At 37.1% G+C, this 27,439-nt stretch overlaps 1 protein-coding gene across 3 annotated transcripts in view; it reads left to right on the forward strand.

Moving 5' to 3' along the window:
- Nucleotides 1–26,780, forward strand: part of TOPBP1 (DNA topoisomerase II binding protein 1) — a 67,716-nt gene extending 40,936 nt beyond the window's left edge. The window contains exons 15-29 of one of the 3 annotated variants that reach the window (XM_040636805.1): nt 753–926; nt 1,017–1,126; nt 5,279–5,402; nt 5,969–6,115; nt 6,230–6,332; nt 8,267–8,459; nt 9,989–10,209; nt 11,032–11,198; nt 11,436–11,547; nt 13,929–14,092; nt 15,024–15,161; nt 17,062–17,151; nt 17,333–17,494; nt 22,877–22,922; nt 25,725–25,846. In XM_040636805.1, coding sequence (XP_040492739.1) covers nt 753–926; nt 1,017–1,126; nt 5,279–5,402; nt 5,969–6,115; nt 6,230–6,332; nt 8,267–8,459; nt 9,989–10,209; nt 11,032–11,198; nt 11,436–11,547; nt 13,929–14,092; nt 15,024–15,161; nt 17,062–17,151; nt 17,333–17,494; nt 22,877–22,909 — 1,938 coding nt within the window. In that variant the 3' untranslated portion in view covers nt 22,910–22,922; nt 25,725–25,846. Of the gene's footprint in view, nt 1–752; nt 927–1,016; nt 1,127–5,278; nt 5,403–5,968; nt 6,116–6,229; nt 6,333–8,266; nt 8,460–9,988; nt 10,210–11,031; nt 11,199–11,435; nt 11,548–13,928; nt 14,093–15,023; nt 15,162–17,061; nt 17,152–17,332; nt 17,495–22,876; nt 22,923–25,724 lie in introns of all 3 variants that reach the window. The other 2 variants (XM_040636804.1, XM_040636806.1) reach the window with 2 other exon arrangements.
- The last annotated feature ends 659 nt before the right edge of the window (nt 26,781–27,439 follow it).

A 27,439-nucleotide genomic window follows, 5' to 3' on the forward strand; every position in this document is an offset into this window, starting at 1 on the left:
CTCGCGAGAATGTCAACGTTGTTACATAAATTTTGCTTAAATGTTTCCCTTTACTCTTACATGTAAAAATGGTGTGTGTTTGTTGGATCTTACTGGCAAAAGGTTGTTAATCTAAATACTCCTCAGTTGAGCAGTGGTGAATACAGTCAGCTGTGCGCATGGAATACTATACAGGTGGAAAAGAGAGTGAGCAGCAGTGGCGTGAATAACAGTGGCCCCTTCTCATGAGGGAACTGTGGGTGGCTTGGGAACAGGAATATATTTTGTCCTTTTGAGGATTTTTCGCAATTCTCAGCTCAGTCGACTTATTAACCTTACAGTTCAGATCTTGCTTGTATCCATCCTTGCTTGTTTCCTTCTGTGTTTATTGTTTGTTCATTTTGCTTTTTGATGTCCTTAATTTTAACTGCACCTCCTACTCTAAGATTCAGCCCAATACGGTGAGCACAGCTGAGCATGTTATTAGTCTCTTCAAACCCATTGGCTGGACAGTATGAAATTTTTTTTCTTTATTATGTTCAGATGCAGATAATATTTCATTTTTTTGTTTGGAGGAAAACTGGAAGAGACTAAAGCTGTAATCCAGTTAATTTTGAGGTTTATCTCTCTTCTGTCTTCACCTTTCCTTTTTCTCTTTCCCTGTACTGTTTATCTCCCTTTTCCCTTCTGTCCCCTCTTCTTTCCTTCTGTCCTTTTCTCCTCTTCCTCCTACTTTTCTTTCTCCCCCTTTCTCTCCCCTGACACACATATAGGATGCGCTTGCAGCCTTGGAAACTCCAGGAGGTCCTAGCCAGCAGAAAAGAAAACTGAGTACGCCGCTTTCAGAAGTCATTGTCAGAAACTTGAAACTTGCTTTGGCAAATAGCTCTCGAAATGCTGTTGCTCTGTCTGCCAGCCCTCAGCTGAAGGATGCCCAATCGGAGAAGGTAGAATTAGATCTCTTACTAAAAGCAAGTCGTAGATAAAATATTTCAAACAATAATAGTTGATCTGTTTCTTTTCTTTTCCATGGACAGGAAGAAGCCCCAAAGCCACTTGACAAGGTAGTGGTATGTGTGAGTAAGAAACTCAGTAAGAAGCAGGGTGAACTGAATGGAATTGCAGCCTCTCTAGGAGCAGATTACAGGTAGTTGACACATCTTTCTGTTTTGGTACTGATATTGTCTAAATATATAAGAAAAGCTAAAGCTATTGTGAGCATCCACAAAGGAACATGTATTTTGCCTTTTAGCATGTCGTATTGTCTGCAGTATCTCCAGTTGATTTTTCATTTATTACATCCTTGAAAAATACCGTCTTCCATTATCAATTCACGTTGATATGTGTATTTTTTAGGGTATGTGCAACCAATATTTGAAAACCTATTTTGCTAGGAAACTTGGGTTCCATGAATTATGAGTACAGTCTAGAAGAATCCTTGCCTAATACATTTAATAAAAGATTCATAGGACATTCACTCATATGAGATATGAGGTGTGAGGGTAAACGTATTTGTACCTTAGTGAGTTTCAGAGTAGAGCTCTTCTGTGAGCAGTACTGCAGCCCTCCTGGAATCCAATGGTCGTTTGTAGAATGGTTTAATTTCTATTCATTTTCACTATTTTGGAGACATAGATTATCAGATCTGCCCTCCAGCTGACAGCCAAGCTAGAGATAGGCCTCTAGCATAGGTGGCATGTGTGCCAGGGATTGAGAGAGCGTTATCCATGCCAGCCAGTCCTGAGTCCATCGTACTCCACTGTCTGCGGTGCTAGCTTTCTTGATGACTTGTATTCAGCCGTTTGTAGATAGCATAATGATTGGTTCTATAAGTAACAGACAGTTTGAGAAATAGGTGTGGCTTTATCTTCCTCTTTGGGAAGTGTTATTTTGGTTAGCTTTCTATTTGATAAATAAGATCAGGAGAATAAAAATAAAATGTATCTGAGGTAGTTATAAGCATCTTAATGTGTTTAATGTGTTGTAGAAAAGAAAAGCTTTCTTACTTGTTAGAACTAATATTTGTATTACCTGTTCTGTATATTATTATATAATATCTACTATATGATTACATATTATTATATTCATATTACCTTTTACCAGTTGCTGAACTCTTAGTATGACCCATGCTTTATCTCATTTCATTCTCACAAGAGTCCTGTGAGGGTGTATATATTTGTCAAAATTGAATGCTTTATTGTATATTCTCTTTGCATGTGGACTTGGTATAAGACATAAAAGGAACCTATAGAACTTGAATTTTAATAAGACTTAAAACGCCAGTCCTCTCAGTGTGAAAAATAGAATCTGTTGCTGAAATTCCTAAGTAAGATTTAGCTGATTAAAAGTTTGCTTAAATCTGGGGTGCCTGGGTGGCACAGCGGTTAAGCGTCTGCCTTCGGCTCAGGGCGTGATCCCGGCGTTGTGGGATCAAGCCCCACATCGGGCTCCTCTGCTGTGAGCCTGCTTCTTCCTCTCCCACTCCCCCTGCTTGTGTTCCCTCTCTCGCTGGCTGTCTCTGTCAAATAAATAAATAAAATCTTAAAAAAAAAGAAAAAAAAAGTTTGCTTAAATCTATTCCTTGGGGGGCACCGGGTGGTACAATCAGTTAAACATCCATCTCTTGGTTTTCGCTGTGATCTCAGTGTCATGAGATTGAGCCCTACATCGGGCTCTGCACTCAGCAGGGAGTCTGCTTAAGACTTTGTCTCCCTCTCCCTCTGTCCCTCCACCTCCACCTTGTGCACATGCTTACTCTCTAAATAAATAAATCTTTTTTTTAAAAAAATCTGTTCCTGAAAGGGATTTCTCAGACTGCTGATAGTTGAGAGAAGAACACTTTAATATGTAGAGGTTACAGTTTTTATATGTTCATAGAGTAACCTGTTCTCAACTGAAACTGTCCCACTCGTTCCCATCCATGAGCTAGAACCTGAACATCCTGAAGAGATCATCTGACACTGCACTTCCTACAGTTAGATGTCTAGGCCAGATCTCCTCAGCAGGTCATAACATTACCTCTTCTAAAAGGATTTCACAAATACAGCTCCTTTTTTTTTTTAAGTGGGTGCCATGCCCAATGTGGAGCCCAATGCAGGGCTTGAACTCATGACCCTGAGATCAAGGCCTGAGCTGAGATCAAGAGTCTGACACTTACCAACTGAGCCACCTAGGCAGCCCATAACTTAACTACTTTTATAATTTTAAAAAATGAAAGTCATCAGAAGGCACATAATCACAGAATATATGTTTAGTACATAAATGCCTGTGCCTGATGACAATGGAAGGAAACAGAGTATTCATATGTTTACATACATATGTAAAATCACTTAAAATGCTGCAGCCACAAGGCTAAAACAGATACAGAGACTTAAGATACCATGAGCAGCATTTCTGTCGGTAAGAGCACTTTACCAAGAGTTGTTCACAATTTGGCAGAGTTATAAATTAAGCAAAGTATAGTCTTCCATCAGTTGCTTAGTAGTTGAATGTTGGATATATTAGTGTATATTTAAACTGAAAAAAAAAAAACCCACTTAGTTTATAAGTAAAACAGGCCTCAGACTCATCTAATTATAAACAAATTTTTTTTAACCTCTGAATTTGTGTCAGGACATTAGAAGATCATGCAAGATAAGGGATAACTATATGTATAACTGTTCCTCAGAATTTCTAGCATTCCTTGACCTTAAACACATTATTGTAACAACCAAAATCACTCCCACAAATTAACAAAATAGCGTGTGAAGTAACAATTTTGCTGAAAGCACTGGTCTAGATCAGAGGGTCAGCTATCTGTTTTTGTAAGTGAGGTTTTACTGGAACACAGCCAGGCCTGTTAGTTTACATATTATCTATGGCTGCTTTCATATGAGGCAAGCATTGAGTAATCGTAACTTTTTACAGTTACAACTATAACAACTTTTTACCCTGCAAAACCTAAAATATTTATCATCTGGCCTTGTAAGAACAAAATTTGCTAATTCCTGATATAAACCATTTATGACCATTGACAATCTGTCATTAGCTCTGAAGACTGAAACACAGTTTCCATATCATCACAGTGAGACATGAAGCAAGATGAATCGGGCAGAAATGTTCCTCTTATTTTTTAAATTATCTTCATAATTTATTTAAGTTTGTATTGTTTTCCCTAACATCAGAAGTGGAAACAACTATTAGACCTAACAACTAAATTAGGCAAGGTGTTCTTTACTGTTATTTCTAAGGAAACACAGACAATAGAGTAGGAAATAAGAGATGTTTATAATATAATTTAGAAGCAAATAATGCCTTCTTAATTTGTTTAACCTGGCTATTAAAAAGTTCAGGTATTTCTTATTTAGGAAATGGAAAGTATGTTAAGTGTCCATAATGAGAAACCTCTGTTTATCTTGGTTATTATATTCAGAAATGTAATTTTTACTTTCTCTTTGGTGTTTACTTGATTTTAAGAAGGATAGTATATATTTTACAATTTTTAGATTATTTTCCTAGGTCAGGAAACTATTACATGGGGAAAATTAGGAGATTGTAGGTAATGTAATAGTTAAGAGTATGGGTTTTGAAGTCAAAACTGTCTCTACCACTTACTGATTATCCTTAAATATGTTACTTAACCTTCAGTTTCCTTATCTGTAAAGTGGGTATAGTAATATCAGTGTGTTAGGATTGTTGAGAGAAATGGGTGAGATGTGTAAAGTACATAGCTTGGTTTTTTTTTAATAATAATATTTTTTTATTATATTACGTTAGTCACCATACAGTACATCCCTGGTTTTTGATGTAAAGTTCCATGATTCATTAGTTGCGTATAACACCCAGTGCACCATGCAATACGTGCCCTCCTTTCTACCCATCACCAGTCTATCCTATTCCCCGACCCCCCTCCCCTCTGAAGCCCTCAGTCTGTTTCCCAGAGTGCATAAAGCAAATACACAATACGAACTGCCGGTAACTGGAGGACAGATTGGATGCTTTGCCTATTTTATTGATTTGAAAATGCCTTTATTGTTACTATAAAGTGATAGTCATTGTATAAAAAGAAAATTTAAACGACTCAAGAAAGTATAAAACAAGTGATATTTTTAAAGATTACCCTCCAGATCTCTTTCTGAACTTATATACTTATAGATATATATGTAAAGTTTGACGCCCCCCAAATGGAGCCTGTCATTTAATGTCCATGTTTACTCTAGATTGTGAAAGTTTTGTGAAGGTGAATATATTCTGTTCATAGAGTAATGATCATCTTAAACTCTGATATTTCTCGTTTGTTTTTAAAATTTGGTTGTTTCAGATGGAGTTTTGATGAAACAGTGACTCATTTCATTTATCAAGGCCGACCGAATGACACTAACCGGGAGTACAAGTCTGTCAAAGAAAGGGGAGTACACATCGTTTCAGAGCACTGGCTTTTAGAAGTAAGCAATTCTTTTTTTCCTTCCCTTTCTATTAAATGAGAATGTGTATAAACATTGTTTCAAGACACAAACCAGTTTCCATGTACGTAAACAAGTTTAATAACCTTAGTTAACAGTGTACATTTCATTTCTTTGGCTTTAAAAACTTTAGGGATCAGTCCCTAAATACTTAACAAGTCTTTAATGGGTACTCTTTCCAATTTTTCTGATTCTTTTCACTAACTAAAAATGATGTGAAAGATAATGTCATAGTAATTGAGGGATTAATTTAGCATGCCAATGCAGTTTAGAACTGTTTCTTTTCTTTCTGGGTGTTCCAGAAGTATGGATGATAGCTTGGCAAAAGCATAGGAATGAATTAGATCTTACTCTTCAGTGTATATGGCATTAGAACAATTTTGTCATTTGTGTGATGGTATGTTTCAGTGTCCCTACTTTTCAAAACTAATTCTGCAAACTTTTGCCATCTTAGGACATAATGTATTGGTCGTTCTTATTCTACTTAACATAATTTATTCACTAAGATGTTTTTCAGTCCTTTTTTAAAGCATGCCATTGTATTGCAGTGTGCTCAGGAGTATAAACATCTTCCTGAATCTCTTTATCCACATACTTACAATCCCAAAATGAGCTTGGATATCAGTACAGTGCAAGACGGCAGACTCTCTAATAGTCGACTCCTGTCAGCGGATTCAACAACAAAGGATGATGAGGTAGATAATATGGATAACACAGTTACCCCTCTTAAGCTGAATGTATAATCATAGGTGCTGTGAAACTATGCAGTGACCTGGTTTAAGAAATTGTAACTTTTTCTCCCTGAATAGCCAGATCATTTGCCCGTAGAAGAAAACGATATAGACAATATGACCACCAATAATAAAGAATCAGCAACATCAAATGGAGATGGAAGGAATGACTCTAAAGGAGGTAAAATATTTTAAATTACAAAAAAAAATTGTTTATAAATATATATCTTTCATACAGAATGCTTCCTTTGCATGGAAAAACAAAGTTGTTTTCTCTGTCACTATAAAGCATGTATTTGAGGATGGAAGTTCCGTGCCAATCATTAAAGTAATAATATGCAAAGCTTTCATGATTTATAAGTGTCATTCTTTTAAAATCTGTGGAACTAGGTATTTTACAGAGGTAGTGTGATAGAGCCCTATTTTGTTAAATGTAGGTGGAATCGGTGGTTTTGTAAAAATTTGTTCTTTGGTTCAGTTCTTTTCAATAACTTTCAAAAAGCTTTAGTATGTGTATATTTTAACATATGCACACGGTTTAAAAGTATGGAAGGATGCATGAAGAGTTTCTCCCACCCTTCCAATGTTTTTAGTTTCTTAGGTGTCCTAGAGTTTTATGCATACATAATCATAAATACATATGTTCTCCCCTTCTGCACTTAAAAAAAAATGTATAAAGGATGAACATACTATATGTGCTGTTTTATACTTTGTTCTTTATCTTTTTGCTTAATAGTTCAGCTTTTGGAGTGTTTTCATATTGGTACATGAGCTTCTTTGGTCTTTTTCTTTTCTCTTTTTTTTTTTCCAGCTATATAATATTCATTGTGTTGACCAAGAAGAAGGCAGTAAAGCAACCAAAAGTGATTATTTGGGGTTTTCAGGATTGCAGTCCAGATGATATAGTCCACTGAAATTCCTAATTGCAAGCAGGGAGTACAGGCTTATATAGACATAAACCTCACAAGGTTACATAACTTGCTTTGAAAGAAACATGATTGGTGCTGTCAGAGTTTATTTTAACATTTTATTTATTAGAGAGGGTGCACCAGCCAGGGGAGGGGCAGAGGGAGAGGGAGAAGCAGGCTCCCCATTCCCCAGCAGGGAGCCTGATGTGGGACTTGATCCCAGGACCCTGGGGATCATGACCTAAGCCAAAGGCAGATGCTTAATCAACTGAGCCACCCAGGTGCCCCTGATGCTGTCAGAGTTTAAACTGACTAATACAAGATTATTATTGGCTAACAGGTAATAACATCTCTCTTTCAATCCAAAATAGAAGGATATGTTCTAGGAAGTGGTGGAGTTTGCAATTAACAAGTCACAGTTGACGGAAGTTAACAGTTCGTGGTGTTCTGGGAATTGAAACAGGAGACTCTGTGCAGGCCCTACTTCCTCAGTGTCCTTTGACTCTGTTTTGAGTGACTTTTTTAGTGGTGCTTCATTTTGAATCTTCTTTCACAATTGTATGAATGGCCATTTAGCCAGTTCCATGTTATTTCTGATTTCTTGCTATTACAGAGAGTGCTGCAATGAATAACTTTGTATCTGTAGATGTCCTACTTTTAATGGATTAATATTTTCTATTTTCCTTACTCATCTTACCCTCCTGGAGCTTTCCTTATGTCTTGCCTATTTAGTTAAACCCACTCAGGTCATTCCAAAAATGTTTATTTCGTACCTCTTTCTGCATTTAATCTACCAGGAAACCAAAGATAAATATATTGTGGTCTGTTTTCAAGGACCACAAGGGGAAATCACATATGTTAATTCCTGTAATGCACCTCAGAGTGTGGTACATAACACAGGAGAGGTTCAGAAGCAGGCAGAGAGCTCTACAAAAGGGATAATCAGCAGGTCTTAGCAGTGTCTTTTAATAGAGCGTCTTGATTTTTTTTCACACACAGTTGGTCCTGGGAAGGACTGCCTTTATGTTCTGCAGTATTCCTGGTCTTAGTACATTACTGTAGTCTGTAGTAAGTATTCAGTAAATGTCAAGTTAATAAATTTGTGTTCAACTAGATCTAGACGAAACAGTTAATGTGAATGAGATTCGATGAAGAAGAGAAACTTAAAAAGAGAGAGAGACTTAATTGGTGTATTTGTGTTTTCAAGCTCTGACACAAACCTTGGAGATGAGAGAGAACTTTCAAAAGCAGCTGCAGGAGATAATGTCTGCAACGTCAATAGTGAAACCCCAAGGGCAGAGGGCTTCCCTTTCAAGAAGTGGTTGTAACAGTGCTTCTTCAACCCCTGATAGCACTCGCTCTGCCCGCAGTGGGCGAAGTAGAGTCCTGGAGGCACTGAGGTACGTACCTGTCACTGATGGCAGAAAGGAGTGACTCGGTGACTTGAGAGAAGGGTAGGTCATTATTTAGGTTCTTGCTGGCTCAGTTCCATGAGTTAAGCCTAATTTGGCACCTTGAGGGTGGGGGTGGGGGCGATCAGTAAAGCAGAAGATTAGAATATCAGCACCAGAAAAAGGGTTATACTACTGGGCTTTATTTAGCCCATACTATATATATATATTGTATATTGGTTGTGTGGCCTTTTACTGGCAAGCTTTTCCTTTAGCTTTTTCTCCTTCCCTCCCTTGTTCCCAGCAGTTTTAGAATTCTCACTCTGGGGTGGGAAGCAGACAAAGGTTTGTTCCATACCAAGCAGCTGCTTCAAATTGTAGTGTGATTAATATTTTATATTACCTCCCCTGAGAAAAAAATGATTTTAAGATCCAGTTTGCCTCATTTGGAATGGATTCATTGGGCAATTCTCTCTTTTCTGTCCTGTTAGTATTAAATAATATTAATTCTAAATTAAAGTTATCTCTTATTAGAACTACATGTATTTTGCATTCTCTTTACAAATTTATCTTCATGGAAAGGTGATTATAGATCTCAGTGTGATATGACTGAAGTTCAGGACTATAACTTCACCTTTTTCCTGATAGAAGAATCCCCAGTTGTATGATGAGTGTTAGGAGACTTGTATCTTGAATTGATTGATAGAACTGTGCATCTGTCTTAAGCTACGTATATATTTCATGAGGCCAATTCTATATCTGCATACTGACAGTGGCTTTTTGTTTAGTGTACTTCAGATCATGTGTTGTCACTACACAGACCCTAAATCTTGTGCCTAGTCAGAGTAGATAAATAAACTCAGAATAAAAGGCTATCTTCTTTGGGGTTACCATCAGCTTTGGTAAATTATATTTGCTAAGATTCCACTTACATGTATATACATAGAAGGAAAATAGTTGGAATTATATTTACTCTCTAGTGGAATTGTTATAATTATGACATAAAACACACTTCACTCTAGTTCACTATGTGGCTGGTCTATCTTAGACTCTGAGAGGTTTGGTTACTAAGAACCAAAGGGACCTTCTTTTAAGGCAGCTTTTATAGTACCCTTCCTGTGTAATTATAGTTATTATTTCAAGTGATAAAAATACAACTACTCATAAGCAAAGTAACCAGTTTTCTAAACATTACCATGTTTCCCTAAGCCTGTATAATTAAGAGAAATTCCATTTTTAAATATAGCAATCATTTTAGAATTTTAAAACAATTTCTTGACAGTAAACTTTCCCTTTTGAAGTTTTAAATAAATGACAAAGTAGATGTTTTCTAACTACTTTGTGAGTTTCTGGAAGAAATATTTTAAAAAGAAAATATGTCCCGAAGTGCATTTACTCAATATTTTGAAGTAGGTTACTCTTTGCTAGATGGTGGGCATATAAAGGTGAGCCTCAAATTTGTGATCTAACTATGGAATTTATGAGTGGAGATTTTGTTATAGTTACTGTTTATTAAAGTTGTCACTTTTATTCCTTAGGCAGTCACGTCAAACAGTACCTGATGTCAACACAGAGCCCTCCCAGAATGAACAGATCATTTGGGATGACCCGACAGCCAGGGAGGAGAGAGCAAGGCTTGCCAGCAATCTGCAGTGGCCTAGTTGTCCCACACAGTATTCTGAGCTTCAGGGTGACATTAAAAAATTGGAGGATTCTCCTTCCCAGGAGCCTTTACGTGATTCAGAAATTGCTGAACGGGGTAATGAGAAGAAATCTATCCATTTGTTTGCATTAAGTACATGTTGACTTCTTAAAAATAGATAAGCACATTGCGGTTCTCTGAATTACACATGCAAACAAAAAACTTACTAGATATTTCTGATTTTACTTTAAGAGAAAAATAATTATAAATTGAGGTAACTTATCAATGAAAGTGAAAAATATATTTTGGTTCTTAATTCAATTTGGAAATTGAGGATTGGGCATTTTTTTCCAGACATAGTTTTCACTATTATTCTTCCTCTCATTCTCATCCTGTGTTTCATTTGTATCATTAATGTTTGTTTTCTTCCCATCTTTTTTTCATCTAAGCCTTCTAAATTCCACCCAGCAGGTACCTACATTTGTTCTTTGAATTTGTATGTGTTCCTTTTTGAATTCTCCTAGTTTTTTCCCCTTGGGCTTTACCTTAAGGACAAAATGATTCCTGTCTTTCATCTTTGGTCATCTTTTCCCCCCATTTTCTCACATCACATGATTATGTCTCTGCACTAGGTAGATTTTCTCCAAGTGCAACATTGCTTTCATTGTACAAATTTGGGTTACATTTTACTGATGAAAGCTTGGTATTTAAAGAAAGATTTGGGAAAAGCCCACAGGTAACACCATCTGCCTTTTTAAAAAGCTATTTAATCACATTTATTTATAAGCTCTAGAAATAGGCTGTTTCTTTTGCATGTGCTTTTTACATTCCAGAATTTGGTTTAATTTCATCTTGGCTAAGACAGATGAGAATATTTGCCTGAATTTGTTCTTGGTTGTATTTGGATAACATCACACTGAAGCATTTTATTGCCCTCAGCTGTCTGTGATCCTGGAAACATGTGTGGGACTGAAGCCCCAAAACACCCGATCTCTGAAGAACTGGAAACACCAGTAAAAGACAGCCACCTGATCCCTACACCTCAAGCCCCCAGTATTGCCTTCCCCCTAGCCAACCCACCAGTGGCTCCACACCCTAGAGAAAAGGTTAGTTTATCCTTAGTATGATGATACACCTTTTCATACTGCTGTTAATGCTGCATTAAAAATTTGCTGATACCACTATCAGGAGTTCACAAATGTTGAAAACTGCATTGCTTTGCATCCTGTTATTTCTGTATTTGATAAGTCAAAAGACTAAAGATGTCACTTAAAAAAACCATGTACCTGATTGATAACCTTTTTAATGTTAATTTTTTCTAAAATAAAACTCTTCCATTTCAGATTATAACAATAGAGGAAACACATGAAGACTTAAAAAAACAGTATATATTTCAGTTGTCATCTCTGAATCCTCAAGAACGTATTGATTATTGTCATCTGATTGAAAAACTAGGTACAAGTATTTTACTTAAGTCAAAAATGTAACCTTCCTTGGAAGTCCGTAAAGTCGATATCATTTGTAAGATGTACAAATTCAGAGAAAAAAGATGGGTGGGGCACCTGGCTGGCTCAGGTGGTAGAGCATGCAGTTCTTGATTTTGGGGTCATGAGTTTGAGCCCCATGTTGGATGTGAAACCTACTTAAATAAAGTAAAAGATGGGTAACTTGTTTTAGGCAGTATGTATTGACTCAGCATTAGAACTTCGATTTTTTGTAGGTGTAAATCTAAAGTCATAGAATTTAAAGATTTAAAGATTTAAATTGAAACCAACCATTAAGATGATTTAAGAATCTCTTGTGCTGCCTTGAGCTTTTGTTCACCGATGAAATCATTGAAATTATAGACTTAAAATAAAAACTTCATTTTCGTGAAGCTGAAGGTATAGTAATACCCAGAGAGGAGCTCTTATGTAACATTCTTACTCCATTATATCAGACTCTCCATCTGACAGCATTCTGGAAGCAGCATACTAGACAGGTAACCTGGTGCTCTAAGCAGTAGAGCACCAATAGAAATTGTCCAATAGAAAGATAGCAAAAGCTACATATGTAATTTTAAACTTAGTAGTTAGCCACTTTTTAAAAAGGAAAAAAAAATCAAGTGAAATTAATAAAGCATATATTTTATTTAACTATACACAAAATATTATATTCAACATGTATCAATATAAAGTATCAATGAGATTTTACCCTGTTTTTCCTAAGTTTTTGAAATCTGAGGTATATGTTGCGTTCCAGCACACCTCACTTTGGCCTGGCTGTGCTTCAGGTGTTTGATAGCCATGAGGGGCTAGTGGCTGCTGTATCGGACAAAGCAGTTCTGCAGAGTTAGGGAGAGTATAGGAAGAGAACTCATCTGACAGCTTCATACAGAGGAAACATTAGATAATGGCTGTTTTTGATGATGGCCCTGAGTCATCAAGAAAAGATTAAATGTTATTTAGTGCTGTCCTTTTAAGAATGTGGAAAACTAAGATTTTTTTTTAAAAGATTTCTGTCAAATACAGTCATACAGTTGAGAAGCTATGTTTCTTGGAAACTGGACTCGTGTGGAACACTGTTCCCTGGTCACCCAATAAATTAGAATTGTAAGTCAAAATTGTTCAGCTTTACCTTCCAGAATGGAAGAAGCTGCTTCATGAGTCTGTCTCCTGTATTTTGTCCCATCTCTGTAAACTCTGGACGAGAGTAATATCAACTAGCACAGAATTGTCTAGAAGAGGACAGAGAAGAGAGGCAGATGAGGCCAGATTGTGCTGGAATTGAGTCTGAGTAGAAAATTTTTGATACTAATCAATAATCAAGTTAACTTCTAAAGTATAAATCAAAAATCAATCAATCAAAGCCATGCTTTACATAAGTTTATGCCTTCTTTCCTCAAAGTCAGGCATCGTACAGCTGTATCTGAGAGGAGGGTTCAGCTTCCACCTGCTGCTTCATCTGTTTCCCTAGCGTGTGGGTTTTCCTCCCAGGCTTCTGTGTTGTTGGGCTGCTGACCTTATTTCCACTCACAAAAAATTTTCTTCTGCTTTTAGTCTATATAAGCCCCTTTTTGACTTCCATCTCCTTGGCTACCCATATTCAGTGCTTGGAAATTGCAAAAGTAGTTGAGACTTAAAGAAATACACCAACTGGAGTATAAGGCCTCTATTTATATTGTTTCTTTTTATATCTTAATTGTAACAAACCAAGTGCAAACAGCAAAGTTTGAATAAGAATTTAGTATTGAAATAGCAAAGAATTTTTGTTAATTATATTAGATCTGATAATGACATTAGGGCTGTATAAAGAAAATTACCATGTGGTTTAGAGATTGCATACTGTGAATGGATGGGGTAGAGTAACGTGATGTCTAGAATTTACTTTAAAATAGGTAAGCCCAAAAGGGGGTAGACTGAAATAAGGATGGCAAAATTTTGATAATTTTAGAATCAGCGTATAGGGTTTTGTTTTACTATTTTTCTATTTTAAATTTTCTTTAAAAAATATTTTATAGGGGCGCCTGGGTGGCTGAATCAGTTAAGAGCCTGCCTTCAGCTCGGGTCATGATCCCAGGGTCTTGGGTCCTTGCTCAGTGGGGAGCCTGCTTCTCCCTCTCCCTCTGCCTGCTGCTCCCACCGCTTGTGCTCACTCACTCTCTCTGTCAAATAAATAATCTTTTAAAAAGTATTATTTTATAAAAATATATGTATGTGAAGTAAAATAATTGTTAGTCAAGGTTTTTCAGCTTTTTGGTTCATTTTATTTATTAATAATTTCTATGCAGAGTTGATATGTCTTTCCTAGGAAAAAGTTAAGAATTCTAATAAAGTATCAATTTTTCTCTACTTTAGGTGGATTAGTAATAGAGAAACAGTGCTTTGATCCCAATTGTACACACATTGTGGTGGGACATCCACTTCGAAATGAGAAGTATTTAGCCTCAGTGGCAGCTGGGAAATGGGTGCTTCATCGCTCCTACCTGGAAGCATGCCGGACTGCTGGACACTTCGTGCCGGTGTGTATTCAAATTAATATGAAAGATAGTTTTTTGTTAAAAGTAATTATCCTAATAATGGATTCCAGTATCTACACTGACTTTTCATATAATTGAAATAACCAAATATGACCAATTAGATTATTCCAATTTTATAAGGTCCACATTAACAAAGCAAAAAAATCTAGAGATTACAGACCCAGATTCTCAGTTTTAATTTTAATATGGGCTTTTTTTTCCCCCCTCTTTGGAATAACAGAAAATTTCAGGATTTCCTCACTGTAAGCTTTTTTCTTTACTGCCAGCCCATTAAATATTAAATTGTCTGGGGACGCCTGGGTGGCTCAGTCAGTTAAGCATCTGTTTTCAGTTCAGGTTCCTGGGATCAAGTCCCTCATCGGCTCCTTGCTCAGCGGGAGCCTGCTTCTCCCTTGGCCCCTCTCCCCTGCTCTTGCTAGCGCTCTCTCTGACAAATAAAATCTTTTTTAAAAATTAAATTGTCTGAAATATTTTGGCCCCTAACTGACCATCACAGTAATATCTATCATGTAATTTTTGAAGTTTTTAATCAAGATCCCTTAGGGACCTGATTTCTATGGACAGGTAATCAAGCTAACAGATACCTCCACCGAGAACATGTCCTTCTGTGAAGTTCATCTTAGAATAAATAGATAAAGCCCAATAATCATGTATTACCAATTACTAAGGTGTAGTTATCTGTATTTCTTAGAAATGTATGCAGTTTTCTGATTTTTAAATAAAAGCCAGATATACTTGACCCTCCTATGAAGCCAGATTAATGTACATTTCCTTCCTCTGTGCTCATAAACTGATGCTTATTTTGTGCTATTTAGAACAATTGGATGTATAGCTTTTAACTCTTACATGATTGTGGACTCCCTGAGGACATGTTGTAGGACCAGCTCCAAAGTTTGTTGTATTAATTGTCTAGGAAGAAGACTATGAATGGGGAAGTAGTTCAATACTCGATGTTTTGACTGGAATCAATGTACAGCAACGAAGACTAGCACTTGCAGCAATGAGATGGAGGAAGAAACTCCAGCAAAGACAAGAATCGGGCATCGTTGAGGTATTAACATATATAGAGATATGAACGGCATTCAGTGTCATGACTATTAGAGATTTTAAGAGAATGTGCTTATTAACAAAGTAAGAATAGTTCTACTTGTCTTTTATGCCTTGGTTGATACACTTAGTTTGGACATTCTAAATTGGGCTTAATGTTAATTCTAATTCTTTTAATTATGATGGAGAGGAAGATGTATAGAATGATGATGGCTCTTTAAAAATATATGTATAAATGGAGTGCCTAGGTGGCTCAGTCGGTTAGGCATCCAGTTTTTGATTTCAGCTCAGGTTGTGATCTCAGGGTGATGAGACTGAGCCCCACCAGCAGACTCCTCGCTCAGCCGGCAGTCTTCTGGAGATTCTCTCTCTCTCTCCCTCTCCCCCTGCACTGTGCATGTGCATGTCTCTCTTAAATACATAAATCTTTTTTTAAAAAAAGAAAAAAATGGTAAAAATAATTTAAATATATGTGTGTGTAAAATGTGACCCATACTGTATTTCTTCCGAAGACTCTTCAGCATCTGCCTTCAGGGGTTCTTCAATGGGGTCCACAGACTCTCCCGAAGGAGCTGTAGATCAGATTCAGGAAGGCTGTTTATACACTTCGGATGGGGCAGGGGAATACATCCTTATTTTTACTAACCTCCAGTTGAAAATATTTCCTTTTATTATGGAAGTCTAGGTAACAAATCACAACACTATTAATAGTACCTATGATTTTACCCCAACAGAAATAAGATTGCTTTGCATTATAATTCCAAGTATCTTGAAATACTGCTTATATTCATCACTTTTTTTTAATTGAAACATAGCTGATGCACTGTGTTACATTAGTTTCAGATGTGTAACAGATCTGATGACTATACATTATGCTCACCACAGCTGTAGCTACCATCTGCCTTTTTTTTTTTTTTTTTAAGATTTTATTTATTCATTTGACAGAGAGAGAGACAGCCAGCGAGACAGGGAACACAGCAGGGGGAGTGGGAGAGGAAGAAGCAGGCTCCTAGCGGAGGAGCCTGATGTGGGGCTCGATCCCAGGATTCCGGGATCACGCCCTGAGCTGAAGGCAGATGCCCAACGACTGCGCCACCCAGGCGCCCCCCATCTGTCTTTACTACTATAAAATTATAATAGCTATCCAGCCACCACTGGGTCTGTTTTTTAATTCATTACTGCAGAAGCACATCTATTATGTCACAAATTTGTAAATATTTTGATTATTTTTAATTTTTTTTATAATCCTTTACACTTTGTCCAAACCAGTATTTTAAAACATTGTTCATATGGCATAGAAATTACATGTCAATAAAGATGTTTCTTTAAAAGAGTTACTTAGAAAACAGGTCCATAGGTTTCATTGGACTGTCAGGTCCATGGCTCACAAAAAGGTTAGAAACCCAAGTTAAATAATCTTGTGTGTTGTATTCAGAGTTCTCTGCTATGTCCAAGCCCTTATTAGCCTTAATTTCCTTCTTTTAGAGTAATTTCACTGGCTTTTGTTATTATTCCCTAGTGAAATATTTTATATTTCTGACTTGCAAACATTTTCAAGAGAAATATAATGGGGGCATCATCTAATGTAAGAAGTTGTGCATTAAGTTCTGTCCTGGATTAATTATAAGAAAAAATACAGGACTAAACAAAAGTCAAGTAGCTTTGTTTTTATGTTAATCATTAAAACATTTTCCTTCATTCTTCAAGTATTCATTGATGGCCTACTGTGTGCCGAACACCATGGCTATGTGTTTCAGAGTATTCTGACCAGAGACAGTTACCGCTGTGGCAGATGTAAAGGTTATGATTATTTGTTGACGTAAAACTAAATTTACAGATAAATAATGTATTGTTTGCATTTATTTCCCAAATAATTTCAACACTGATTATTTTTTTATTTGTAGGGGGCATTTAGTGGGTGGAAGGTTATCTTATATGTTGACCAATCCCGAGAAGCAGGATTTAAACGCCTTCTTCAGTCAGGAGGAGCAAAGGTTTGTATTGAGTCAACTTATAGAATTTTTTACGTGAATTATTTTCCAACCAAGATTGCTGTGATCAGTTCTTGATTTTCAGTACTTTGGGAGGTGGCAATCCTTAAGTACAGATGACACAGTTGAACTACTTTGGGACACTGATAGATCGTGATCCTTCTTGTTTCTCATGTTTTCTTAGGTGCTACCTGGTCATTCTGTGCCTTTATTTAAAGAAGCCACACACCTCTTTTCTGACTTCAATAAACTGAAACCAGATGACTCAGGAGTTAATATAGCAGAAGCTGCCGCCCAAAATGTGTACTGCTTGAAAACAGAGTACATTGCTGACTACCTGATGCAGGTTTGTGAGATTTCGTCCTTGATCTCCTCATCACCAGAGACAGGCTTATATGATAGGGGTGCAGCTGCACAACAAACCCCTTGGCTTGTTTATTAATAGGATGTTCGGCGGCAGTTCTCCTCTCTACAATCCCTTTCGGTTTCATTCTATTTTTTATAATAATGAATATATATGTAAACATTTAACTTGGAGTTAAATGAGGCAGGTATAAAAATCTAGGTACCTCTAAAAGCTTTAAAAGTGCCCTTTATAATGTTGGAATATTGCTGTTCACAAATTGCCTAAGTTTTGATTTGAATGGGCAAAGAAAAATCTTTGGTGCCAGAACACCTAAAATGCCATCAGGAATCAGCAAGGTATGACAGATAATAGATGTCTTACTACAAAGGATTTCAAACATAATGGAATAGAAATAAGAGGAAGCCAAAACTCAGCCTGCTGTGCAATTTTTGCCGTGTTTGGGAGTTGCTCAGGATATATAGGAAGAATGGCTAAAACATAAACATAAAACCTTTGTCATAAAGCAGTGGGATAGACTGATTAGGAATTAATAAACCAATACTAACTCCTAGAAACACCTAAATAACTTTTTAAAAAGCTCAAGTTTTTTTGTTCCCTGCTTTTCTGAAAGTTGTATTTTGTGGCAGGCACTAGATATCTGGAGGAGGGCAGTGGGGGTGTGGGCTGCTCTGTATTTCTACGTCTGAGCTCATCATTGCCTACCTAGCTCTCAGAAGTAGGTCAAAACAGAACATTTCTGTGGGGACAAAGCAGCGGACTAGGGAAGGGGGAGTAGTGACTTCACGTTCAAGTTCATGGTCAAGATAAGCCAAGTACAAGTAAGACTCTTGAGATAGGCCCACCCCAGTGTTCTGACCTCAGGTTTTTGTTTTGTTTTAAATATTTTATTTATTTGAGAGAGAGAGTGCACACAAGCAGGGGGAGTGGCAGGCAGAGGGAGAAGCAGACTCCCCACTGAACAGGGAGCCTGATGGAGGACTCGATCCCAGGACCCTGAGATCATGACCTGAGCCAAAGGCAGACGCTTAACCTACTGAGCCACCCAGGCATCCCTGACCTCAGGTTAAATGCAGGGGGTCGGGGGGGGGGATTAATTAAAAAGCTGGGTACAGTGGCCACAGGAATCTTGGTGATGACAGCTTTCAACATAGCCTTAGCCACACTGCTCCAGTCTGGATGGTCACCCTCTGCTTCTGCACACTGCATCATCCCAGGATCTCCATTCACCTCCTTTCTTTTCTCTGTTGGATCTCCTGGTTCTGTACCCATGACATGCTGATCTGCTCTCATTTGGTTGAAGGTCATCTTATAGTAACTTCTTGAGGAAGCACATGGGAGATCAACCGAGATTTTCTGTGTGTGAAAATTCTTTTTTCTGTACTTGGATTTCTCTTATCTTTTGGTTGGGCATCAAATTCTAGGTTGGAACCTGTTTTCTCCTTAGTCTTGTGATTGCTTATCTCCTTGCTTCAAGTATTGTTGAGTAGTGAAAGCCATTTTGATTCATAATCTGTTATGTTTAACTGTGATCCAGTAGGAAGCTCTTTTTGTCCCTAGTTCTCGGAAATTTCAAAATGATAGGGTATCATGAGGGTCTCTTTTTATTACGCTGCACGTGGTTAGGCCTCTTCTGATTTGGTAACTTGTGTCTTTCAGTTCTGGGAACTCTTGAATTATTTCAGGGATTTTTTTTCCCCTCCAATTTCTGTTTTCTCTAGTACTTCTAGTATTTCTGCTACTTGTATATTGGATTTTCTTATTTAACAACTATTTTTAATCTTCACTTGTTGAGATGTTCCCTCAGTTTTCTTTTATCAGCTCTTCATTTTGCTATCATGTTTTTAATAATCAAAACCTTTTTTAGTGTTTTTGAATTTACATTTTAGTATTTTAATAACATCTTTTTTGCTTCATAGATGTAATACCTCCTACTGGATCTCAGAGGATTTACTGATTTATTTTTATTTTTATTTTATTTATTTTTATTTCTGTATATTCTCTATCCACGAAGCTGCATTTTCCTCTTTGTATGGGTCTTAATCTGATAACTTCCTCTAATATGGAAGGTAAAGAGTAGAGGATAAAAAGCTGATTGCAAGTACTGAGCACACAGTTGGGTCTTGGTAGTTTTGGTCCGGATGCAAGAGTCTTGGTGGTCTAGTTGTTGGGGACTGTCTTCTGGGTTCATACTTGCCTGTACTTCTTGAATTGTTTCCATTTATCCAAAGAGGAGTCCTCCAGTCAGCCTGAAGAAGGAATCCGGCCACCTTTTTTTTTTTAATTGAGATATAATGACATATGACATTAATTTCAGATGTTCAGCATAACAATTGTATGTATTCATGACTATAAATGCAAAATTATCACGTAATGACAGATTTTCTTTCTTGTGATAAGAACTCCCAAGATTGAGTTTCTTAGCAACTTTCAAATATACCATACAATATTAACAACTGTAGTCACCAGGTTGTTTATTACATCCTTGGGGCTTATTTATTTTATAACTGGAATTTTGTACCTCTTGTTCACCCTCACCCATTTCCCCCAGACTCACACCTGCATCTGGCAACCCCCAGTCAGTTCTTTGTATCTGTCCCGTTTGGGGTTTTAGGGCTTTCTGTTTTGTTTTTTGTTTTATTTTTTTGTATTTTTTTTAAGATTTTACTTATTTATTAGAGAGAGAGCACAAGCAGGGGGGAGTGCAAGAGGAAGACGGAGAAGCAGGCTCTTTGCTGAGCTGCGGCACGCGATCCCAGGATCCTGGGATCATGACCTGAACCGAAGGTAGATGCTTAACTGACTGAGCCACCCAGGCGCCCCTTTTATTTTAGGTTCCACTTGTAAGTGAAATCATCTAGTATTTGTCTTTTTTTTTCTGACTTATTTCACTTAACATCGTGCCATCAAGGTCCATCCGTGTTGCTGCAGTTGACAGGGTTTCCTTGTCTGAAATGTTTTTATGGCTGATTAATCCATTGTATGTGTGTGCATGTGAATTTTCTTTATCCATTCATCTGTCGGTGGACACTCAGGTTTTCATATCTTGGTTAAATATTTAAATAATGCTGCAATGAACATAGGAGAGCAGATATCTTTTTGAATTAGTGTTTTTATTTCTTTTGGTTAAATACATAGAAGTTGGAACTGTTGAATCATAAGGTAGCTTTTTTAAGATAATACTTTTTAAATAATCTCTACACCCTACTTGGGGCTGGAACTCACAACCCTGAGATTCAGAGTCACATGCTGTACCTACTGAGCCAGCCAGTTGCCCCAAGGTAGTTCTACTTTTAATTTTTAAATTGAAGCATAATTAACATAGTGTTATTAGTTTCAGATGTGCAATATAATGATTCAGCAATTCTGTACATTGCTGAGTACTCATCAAGCAAGGTGTACTCTTAAGGTAGTTACATTTTTAATTTTTTGAGGAAAAAAATAATGGCTGCATCAATTTACATTCCCACTAAAAGTACACAAGAGTTCTCTTTTCTCCACATCCTCATCAACACTTGTCTTTCTGATAACTATTCTAACGTGTTAGGTAATATCTCATTATGATTTTGATTTGCATTTTTGATGATTAGTGATGTTGAGCTCCTTTTTGTATACATGTTGACCATCTCTGTCTTTGGGAAAATGTCTATTCAGATCCGCTGCCCATTTTTTAAATCAGATTGTTTGGTATATTAACCCCTATCAGACAGATGATTTGCAAATATTTTCTCCCTTAGGTTGCCTTTCTTTTTGCTGATGGTGTCCTTTCCTGTGCATGAGCTTTTTAGTTTGATGTCTCCCCACCTGTTAATTTTTGCTTGTGTTTCCTTTCCTTTTGGTGTGAAATCCAAAAAATTTTTACCAAGACCAATGTCAAGGAGCTCATGATGTATGTTTCCTTTTAGTTTTATAGTTTCATGTCTTAGGTCTTTCATCCAAATCTTTAATCTATTTTGAGGGTTTTTTTGTGTGTATGGTGTAAGACAGTGGTCCTGTTTCAGTCTTTTTGCATGTAGCTGTCTAGTTTTTCCAACACCATTTATTGAAGAAACTGTCCTTTTCCTACTGTATGTTCTTGGTGCCTTTGTAATTGATCATGTATGCCTGGACTTATTTCTGGGTTTTCTGTTCTGTTGATCTGTGTGTCTGTGTGCTAGTACCATACTGTTTGGTTATCCTAGCTTTGTAATATAGTTTAAAATCAGGGAGCATGATGCCTCAAGCTTTATTCTCCTTTCTCAAGATTGCTTTGGCTATTTGGAGTCTTTGTGATTTTAGGATTTTTTTTCTATTTCTATAAAAAATGCCATTGGAATTTTGATAGGGATTGCATTGAATCTGTAGATTACTTTGGGTAGTGTGGACATTTTAATAGTGCTAATTCTTCCAGTCCGTGAGCATGGAATATCTTTCCATTTATTTGTGTCGTTTTCAGTTTCTTTGATCAGTGTCATCTAGTTTTCAGTGTACAAGTCTTTTATCTCCTTGATTAAATTTGTCCCTAGATATTTTATTCTTGATGCAATTGTAAATGGAATTTTCCTTTATATTTGAAAGGGCTGTCTTTTAAAAAGGTTATTATTGGGTCTTTTTTTATTATTTAGAATGTTTACTCCATCATGTAATTATTGATCTGATTGGATTGAGGGTTTTTTGCAGTTTGTTTTCAATTTGTCTTTGTTCCTGTGTTCTTCCCTTCTTGCCTTTTTGGTTGGAGGCGGGGTGTGTTTTGCTTTGTAGATTACAATAGTCTAACTAGAATGATATTGTGCCACTTCACATAGAATGTAGAAATCTTGCAGTCATATAGATTCCTTTACTTCCCCTATCCTTTAAACCTGGGGCCAATAAACTGTAGCCCACAGGCCAAATCCTGTCCACTGCCTATGTTATAAAGTTTTACTGGAACACAGCTCCATTTACTCATTTACATGTTCTCTCTTCTGCTTTTGTACGACAACAGCTGGGCTCAGTATTTGCAACAGTAGTTGCAACAGGCTCTGTCCCACACAGCCTGAAATAATGTCTGGTCCTTCAACGTAAAAGCAGGGGCCAGCAAACTTTCTGTAGACTTGTCATATATTTTCCATCCGTCTCTTACATTTCCACAGAACAGTGTTCTGCCTTAAAGCAAAACTTGCTTAAATAATACAAAAAATGTATTTAGAGGAAATTAAAAGGAAGAATATAGTCTTAAATTTATCCTAACTGGTATCCGTTTTCCTCTCAGCCCAAAAAACTTTGTAGTACAAGTCTGATGGGACCAATTCTAATTTTGAGAGTGTCTATTTTACCTTTATGCTTGAAGGATCTTTCTGTAGGGCATAGGATTTGGGGTTGATAGTGTTTTTTCTTCCACTGAAGACTCCACTTTCTGCTGGCCGCCATTGTTTCTGAGAAGTCGTCAGTGGTAAGTTGAATTCCTCTCCTGTATGCAATGCGGTGTCTCTCTCTTTTTTTTCTGGCTGTTTCATCTTTGATTTTCACCATTTTTGATATTTCCAGGTGTGATTTCTTTATATTAATCCCGCTTGGTATCTGCGGAGCTTCTTCAGTCTGTAAACATCTCTCGTTCATCTAATTTGAGAAATTTTGACCATCACTTCTGGTCCATTCTTGCCTAGGTGGGAATTTAATCTCTTACCTTTTGATATTGTCCCTCAGGCCATGTTTTACTTTGCAGTCATTTTTCTTTTTCTGATTAATTATCTGCCTCCAACTTCACTGATTTTTTCCTGCTGTTTTCATTCTACTCTTAAGCCTATATTCCATGAGATTTTTTAATTTAGATATTAAATTTTTTTATGTCTAGAATCTCTGGTTCTTTTTTATAGTTTTTCTGCTTTTTCATTTCACTCATTTCAAGGATAAGAGCTGCGTTAGCATTGTCTGCTATTTCCAACATCTGGGTCATGAGCAAGATGTGCTTTTATTTTGAGGTAATTGTAGCTTTCCATGCAATTGTAAGAAATAATATGGTTTCCCCCAGTGGATAACATCTTGTAAAAATATAGTACAATATTGCAGCCGGGATATTGACCTGGTGCAACCCACGCTTATTCCGATTTCCCCACTTCTACTTCACGTGTCTGCCACCACAGTCAAGACACAGAACACTCTGTCACTACGGCAGCCCTTCATTTTGCCTTAACTACCCCCACCTCCTTCCTTCATGCTCTTCTCCAGCGGTCTCTCACATCTGGCAACCCCTAATCTGTTGTCAGTTTCTTTAAATCTTGAATCAATATAGTGTAATCTTTTCGGATTGGCTTTTTTTTAAGCAAATTTCTCTTGAGAATCATCAGGTGTTTGCCTGTATCAGTAATTTTATTACTTTTTATTGCTGAACAGTTCAGATATACTACAGTTTAACCATTAACCTGTTGAAGGACGTCTGGGTTGTTTCTACTTTGGGGCTATTGTGAGTAAAGTTGCTTTGAGCATTTTTTTGCACATATTGTGTGAAAATAAGATTTCATTGCACTGGGATAAATTCCTAAGAGTGTGTTTCCAGAGTGGTCCTATTTTACATTCCTACCAATGTTGTAAGTGGTCCAGTTTTTCTGTTTCCTCATTGGCGTTTGTCACTTTATTCTAGCCATTTCAGTTGGTAGGTAGTAATCTCTCATTGTGGCTTTAATTCGCAGTTCCGTAATGGCTAGTCAAGAGTGACCGCCTTTGGTGTGCTTTATAAATTTCATGTGAGGGTTTCATAGAAGGTATGAAGTTTAGGTCACAAAAAATTTGTCTCAGAATGTCCAGTTGCTCCACCATAAAAGAACTATCCTCCACTGAGTTGCTTTTGCCCCTTTGTCAAAATTCAGTTGGGCATATGTTGGGGGTCTATTGATCTAGGTCTTTCCCTCTGCAATAGCATCTTTCTTATTATATATGTAGTAAGCCCTAATATTAGGTAGCGATTCCTCTTTACTCTTCTTTTTCAACATCGTTTTAGCTTTTCTAGGGCCTATACCTTTTATGTAATTTTTTAAATAAGCTTATTTATATGCCTTTGAAAACATCTTGCTACGATTTTGATAGGAATCACATTAAGCCTACAGGTCAGTTTGAGTGAGTTGACATCTTCACTACATTCGGTCTTTCAGTCCATGAACACAGCATATGTATTTAGGTCATCTTATTTCTTTCATGAACATTTTGTAATGTTTTATATCTTTTTTGGGTTTTTGGATTCTGATTGTTTTTTCTTGAGAATGGGTCATGTTCTTCAGATGTGGGGTAATTTTGTGTGCGTCTAAGTTGTAAAAACTAGATTCTATTACATTCCTCAGGGGAATGCCATTCTATTTGCTTAACAAGCCCCTTCTGCAGTGGGTGGAGCCTCAGATCTTTAGCCTTACCTTGAGCTGCCTCTGCGCATCCATGGTGGGAGGGCAAAGATTTGGGCAGAGTTCGTAACCGAGTTTGGGCCTCCCCACCTCGGTTTCCAGTGGCTGTGGTTTCAGGCCGCGTTTTCTGTTGCGGCTTAGCCAGCCCGCATGGTACAGACTTCTTAGCACAAAAACAAAAAAGTGAAGAGAAATTCACTCCCTGCCCACTGTCAACCCCTCTGGTATTTGCCTGATCTCATTTCTTCTCCATGTCTTGTGGTAGTTGCTTTTAATATATTTGAGTCAGAAGTTGTCGTCCAGGGAAGAATTGAATCAAAAGGCACTTGTCCAGTATTTTATGGTGATTCATTTTCATGTTAGCCAGTCTGCCATCCTTCTAGAAAATTAAGTTTTATCACACTTCTAATAAGGAGGGAAAGGTCATTTTCGGTTGGAATATGGTTGTGAGGAAGAGAATTGCAAGGGTTTTGGAGGCAGTGTATGAATTTTGGCTTTGCCACCTGCTAGTTATATGATGTTATTTCACCTTTCTTTAATCTTATCTGTAAAATGAGGGGGGAAACCCCTACCTCACATGTTTAAAAATTAAATAAGATTTTTAAAAATCGACGCTAAGTATAAGGTGTCACTTGTTAATCATACTTTACAAATGAAACCATTATCAAGATCTGAGCTGGCCCCCTTCCACCTGAGCTATAAATTTATTTTTCTAATAAAAGGTGAGATGTTGTCACACAGGTTCTGTTCCCTAAATGTGATAAGTGCTAAGTAGCATACCTTAAAAGACAGATTTTAAATGTTTTGGTTAAAAAGCACAGTCAAGGGAAAAAAAATGAACAGTGTTTTTTCCCCTTTAATAGGAATCCCCTCCTCGAGTAGAAAATTACTGTCTACCAGAAGCGATTTCATTTCTTCCAAATAATAAGGAACCTGGGCCTGGATTATCACAGAAGAGGAAAGCTCCTACAGAGAAAAATAAAATGAAACGACCTAGAGTAAACTAATCGTGTTTACCCTTTAGTCACCAAACATTAGTATTTTAAAGCCCAAATGTTACAGTCCTGGATTTGCAGAGTAATTTAAAGATGACACGTGTCGGAAGAATTCTTCAGCTTCAGAATGTAAAGATGACCTTGCTTGTAGTTTTTAACACCTGAAATTTTAATCACTGAAATATTGTTTTACCTGAAATAACAACAGAACACAAATCCTCAGCTAGCTTGTCATTAAACAACATTGAAGTGTGTAAGGGGCTGTTTATTTTCTTGAAAATATCTGAGGCTGTATCTTAGTGGAAGTTTTAGTAAGGTGACGGATTTTGCCTTAAAATGCCTGCTTTAATTTGTAACAATAAGGAAGTTGTCAATTGGGGTTTATTCATGTTTTCCCTGATTCTTTTCACCCCTTTCCCTCTTTTTAACAGGAGCCTGAGTACAAGGTTTAATGAGGAACTGAGGCTTTAAACTTAAGTACGTGTGAGTGTATATATGTATATGCATGTCTGTACAGATCTCCATGATGTTTGCCAAGTTTGGGCGCCAAAACTTGGAAAATAAAGACAAAGAATAAAAGTGACTCAAATTAGTTCAGATAAGTTTTTAAATGCAAAGCATTCTGGTGTCCATTCTCTTGTTTAAGCAATACATGATTTGTAAAATTTAGCTTAAAAAGCAAATTGCTGGGGCGCCTGGGTGGTGCAGGTCCTTGAGCATCTGACTCGTGGTTTCGGCTCCAGTTATGGGATCAAGTCCCAAGTGGGGCTCAGTTCGGAGTCTGCCTGGATTCCCTCTCCCTGTACCCGCTCTGTCCCTAAAATAAATAACTTTGAAAAAAAAATTGCTAGTTATAATTCTGACGGTTGTTACTTCTGTAGGATATTATGGTATTACTGGATTAAAAAACCCTTTTACTGGAACTACAAAATTGCATTAGCCTTTATTAATCTAAACCTAAACACCAAATGCTGCATGTTATCCCAGTCCTCTGAATGTAAAGCTACCTCATTTTGCTGAAAGGAGGAACCAGAACCATGATTTTGATGTAAATGCTCCCATTTCATAATGACTCTTTGAAAGGCACTCAAATGGTGAAGGGTCGAAGTTCTTAACCTGGACACAAAACCCTTCAAGTTTTTATGAGATCTTCCTCTGAATGGAGGGAAATAGTAGTGGGGGTTATCCTGGCCCTTAAAGTTTTTGGCTTTGAACTAAATTCACAGCTCAGGACAAAAATTCCTACACAGCCAAATAGCATGGTCATGTAACCAGGCCCCTCCCCAAACAAAAACCACCTGACCTGGTTTTCCTGGGGCCATTTTGTGTGAGGAGTCTTTTCGCTGGCAGCTTGCAGTAAGTTTCCCTGAATTTCACCCCCTAAATTCTTTGAAATAGTCACTATTGTTCAAAACAACTTCATGAGCACTCTGTTAGATCCTCTTTCCCTCTAGCCCAGATAAAATTACATAATGTACTGTGTTCTTTTCTGCCAAGATTATGAACGGTTTTTCCAGTCAGTTCTTAAACACATAGGTTATAATTTTAAGACTCCAGAGCTCACCTGCTCCTGATTGTCCAGA

The sequence above is a fragment of the Ursus maritimus genome, unplaced genomic scaffold (assembly GCF_017311325.1).
Source record: "Ursus maritimus isolate PB19 unplaced genomic scaffold, ASM1731132v1 scaffold_20, whole genome shotgun sequence".
NCBI lineage: Eukaryota > Metazoa > Chordata > Mammalia > Carnivora > Ursidae > Ursus > Ursus maritimus.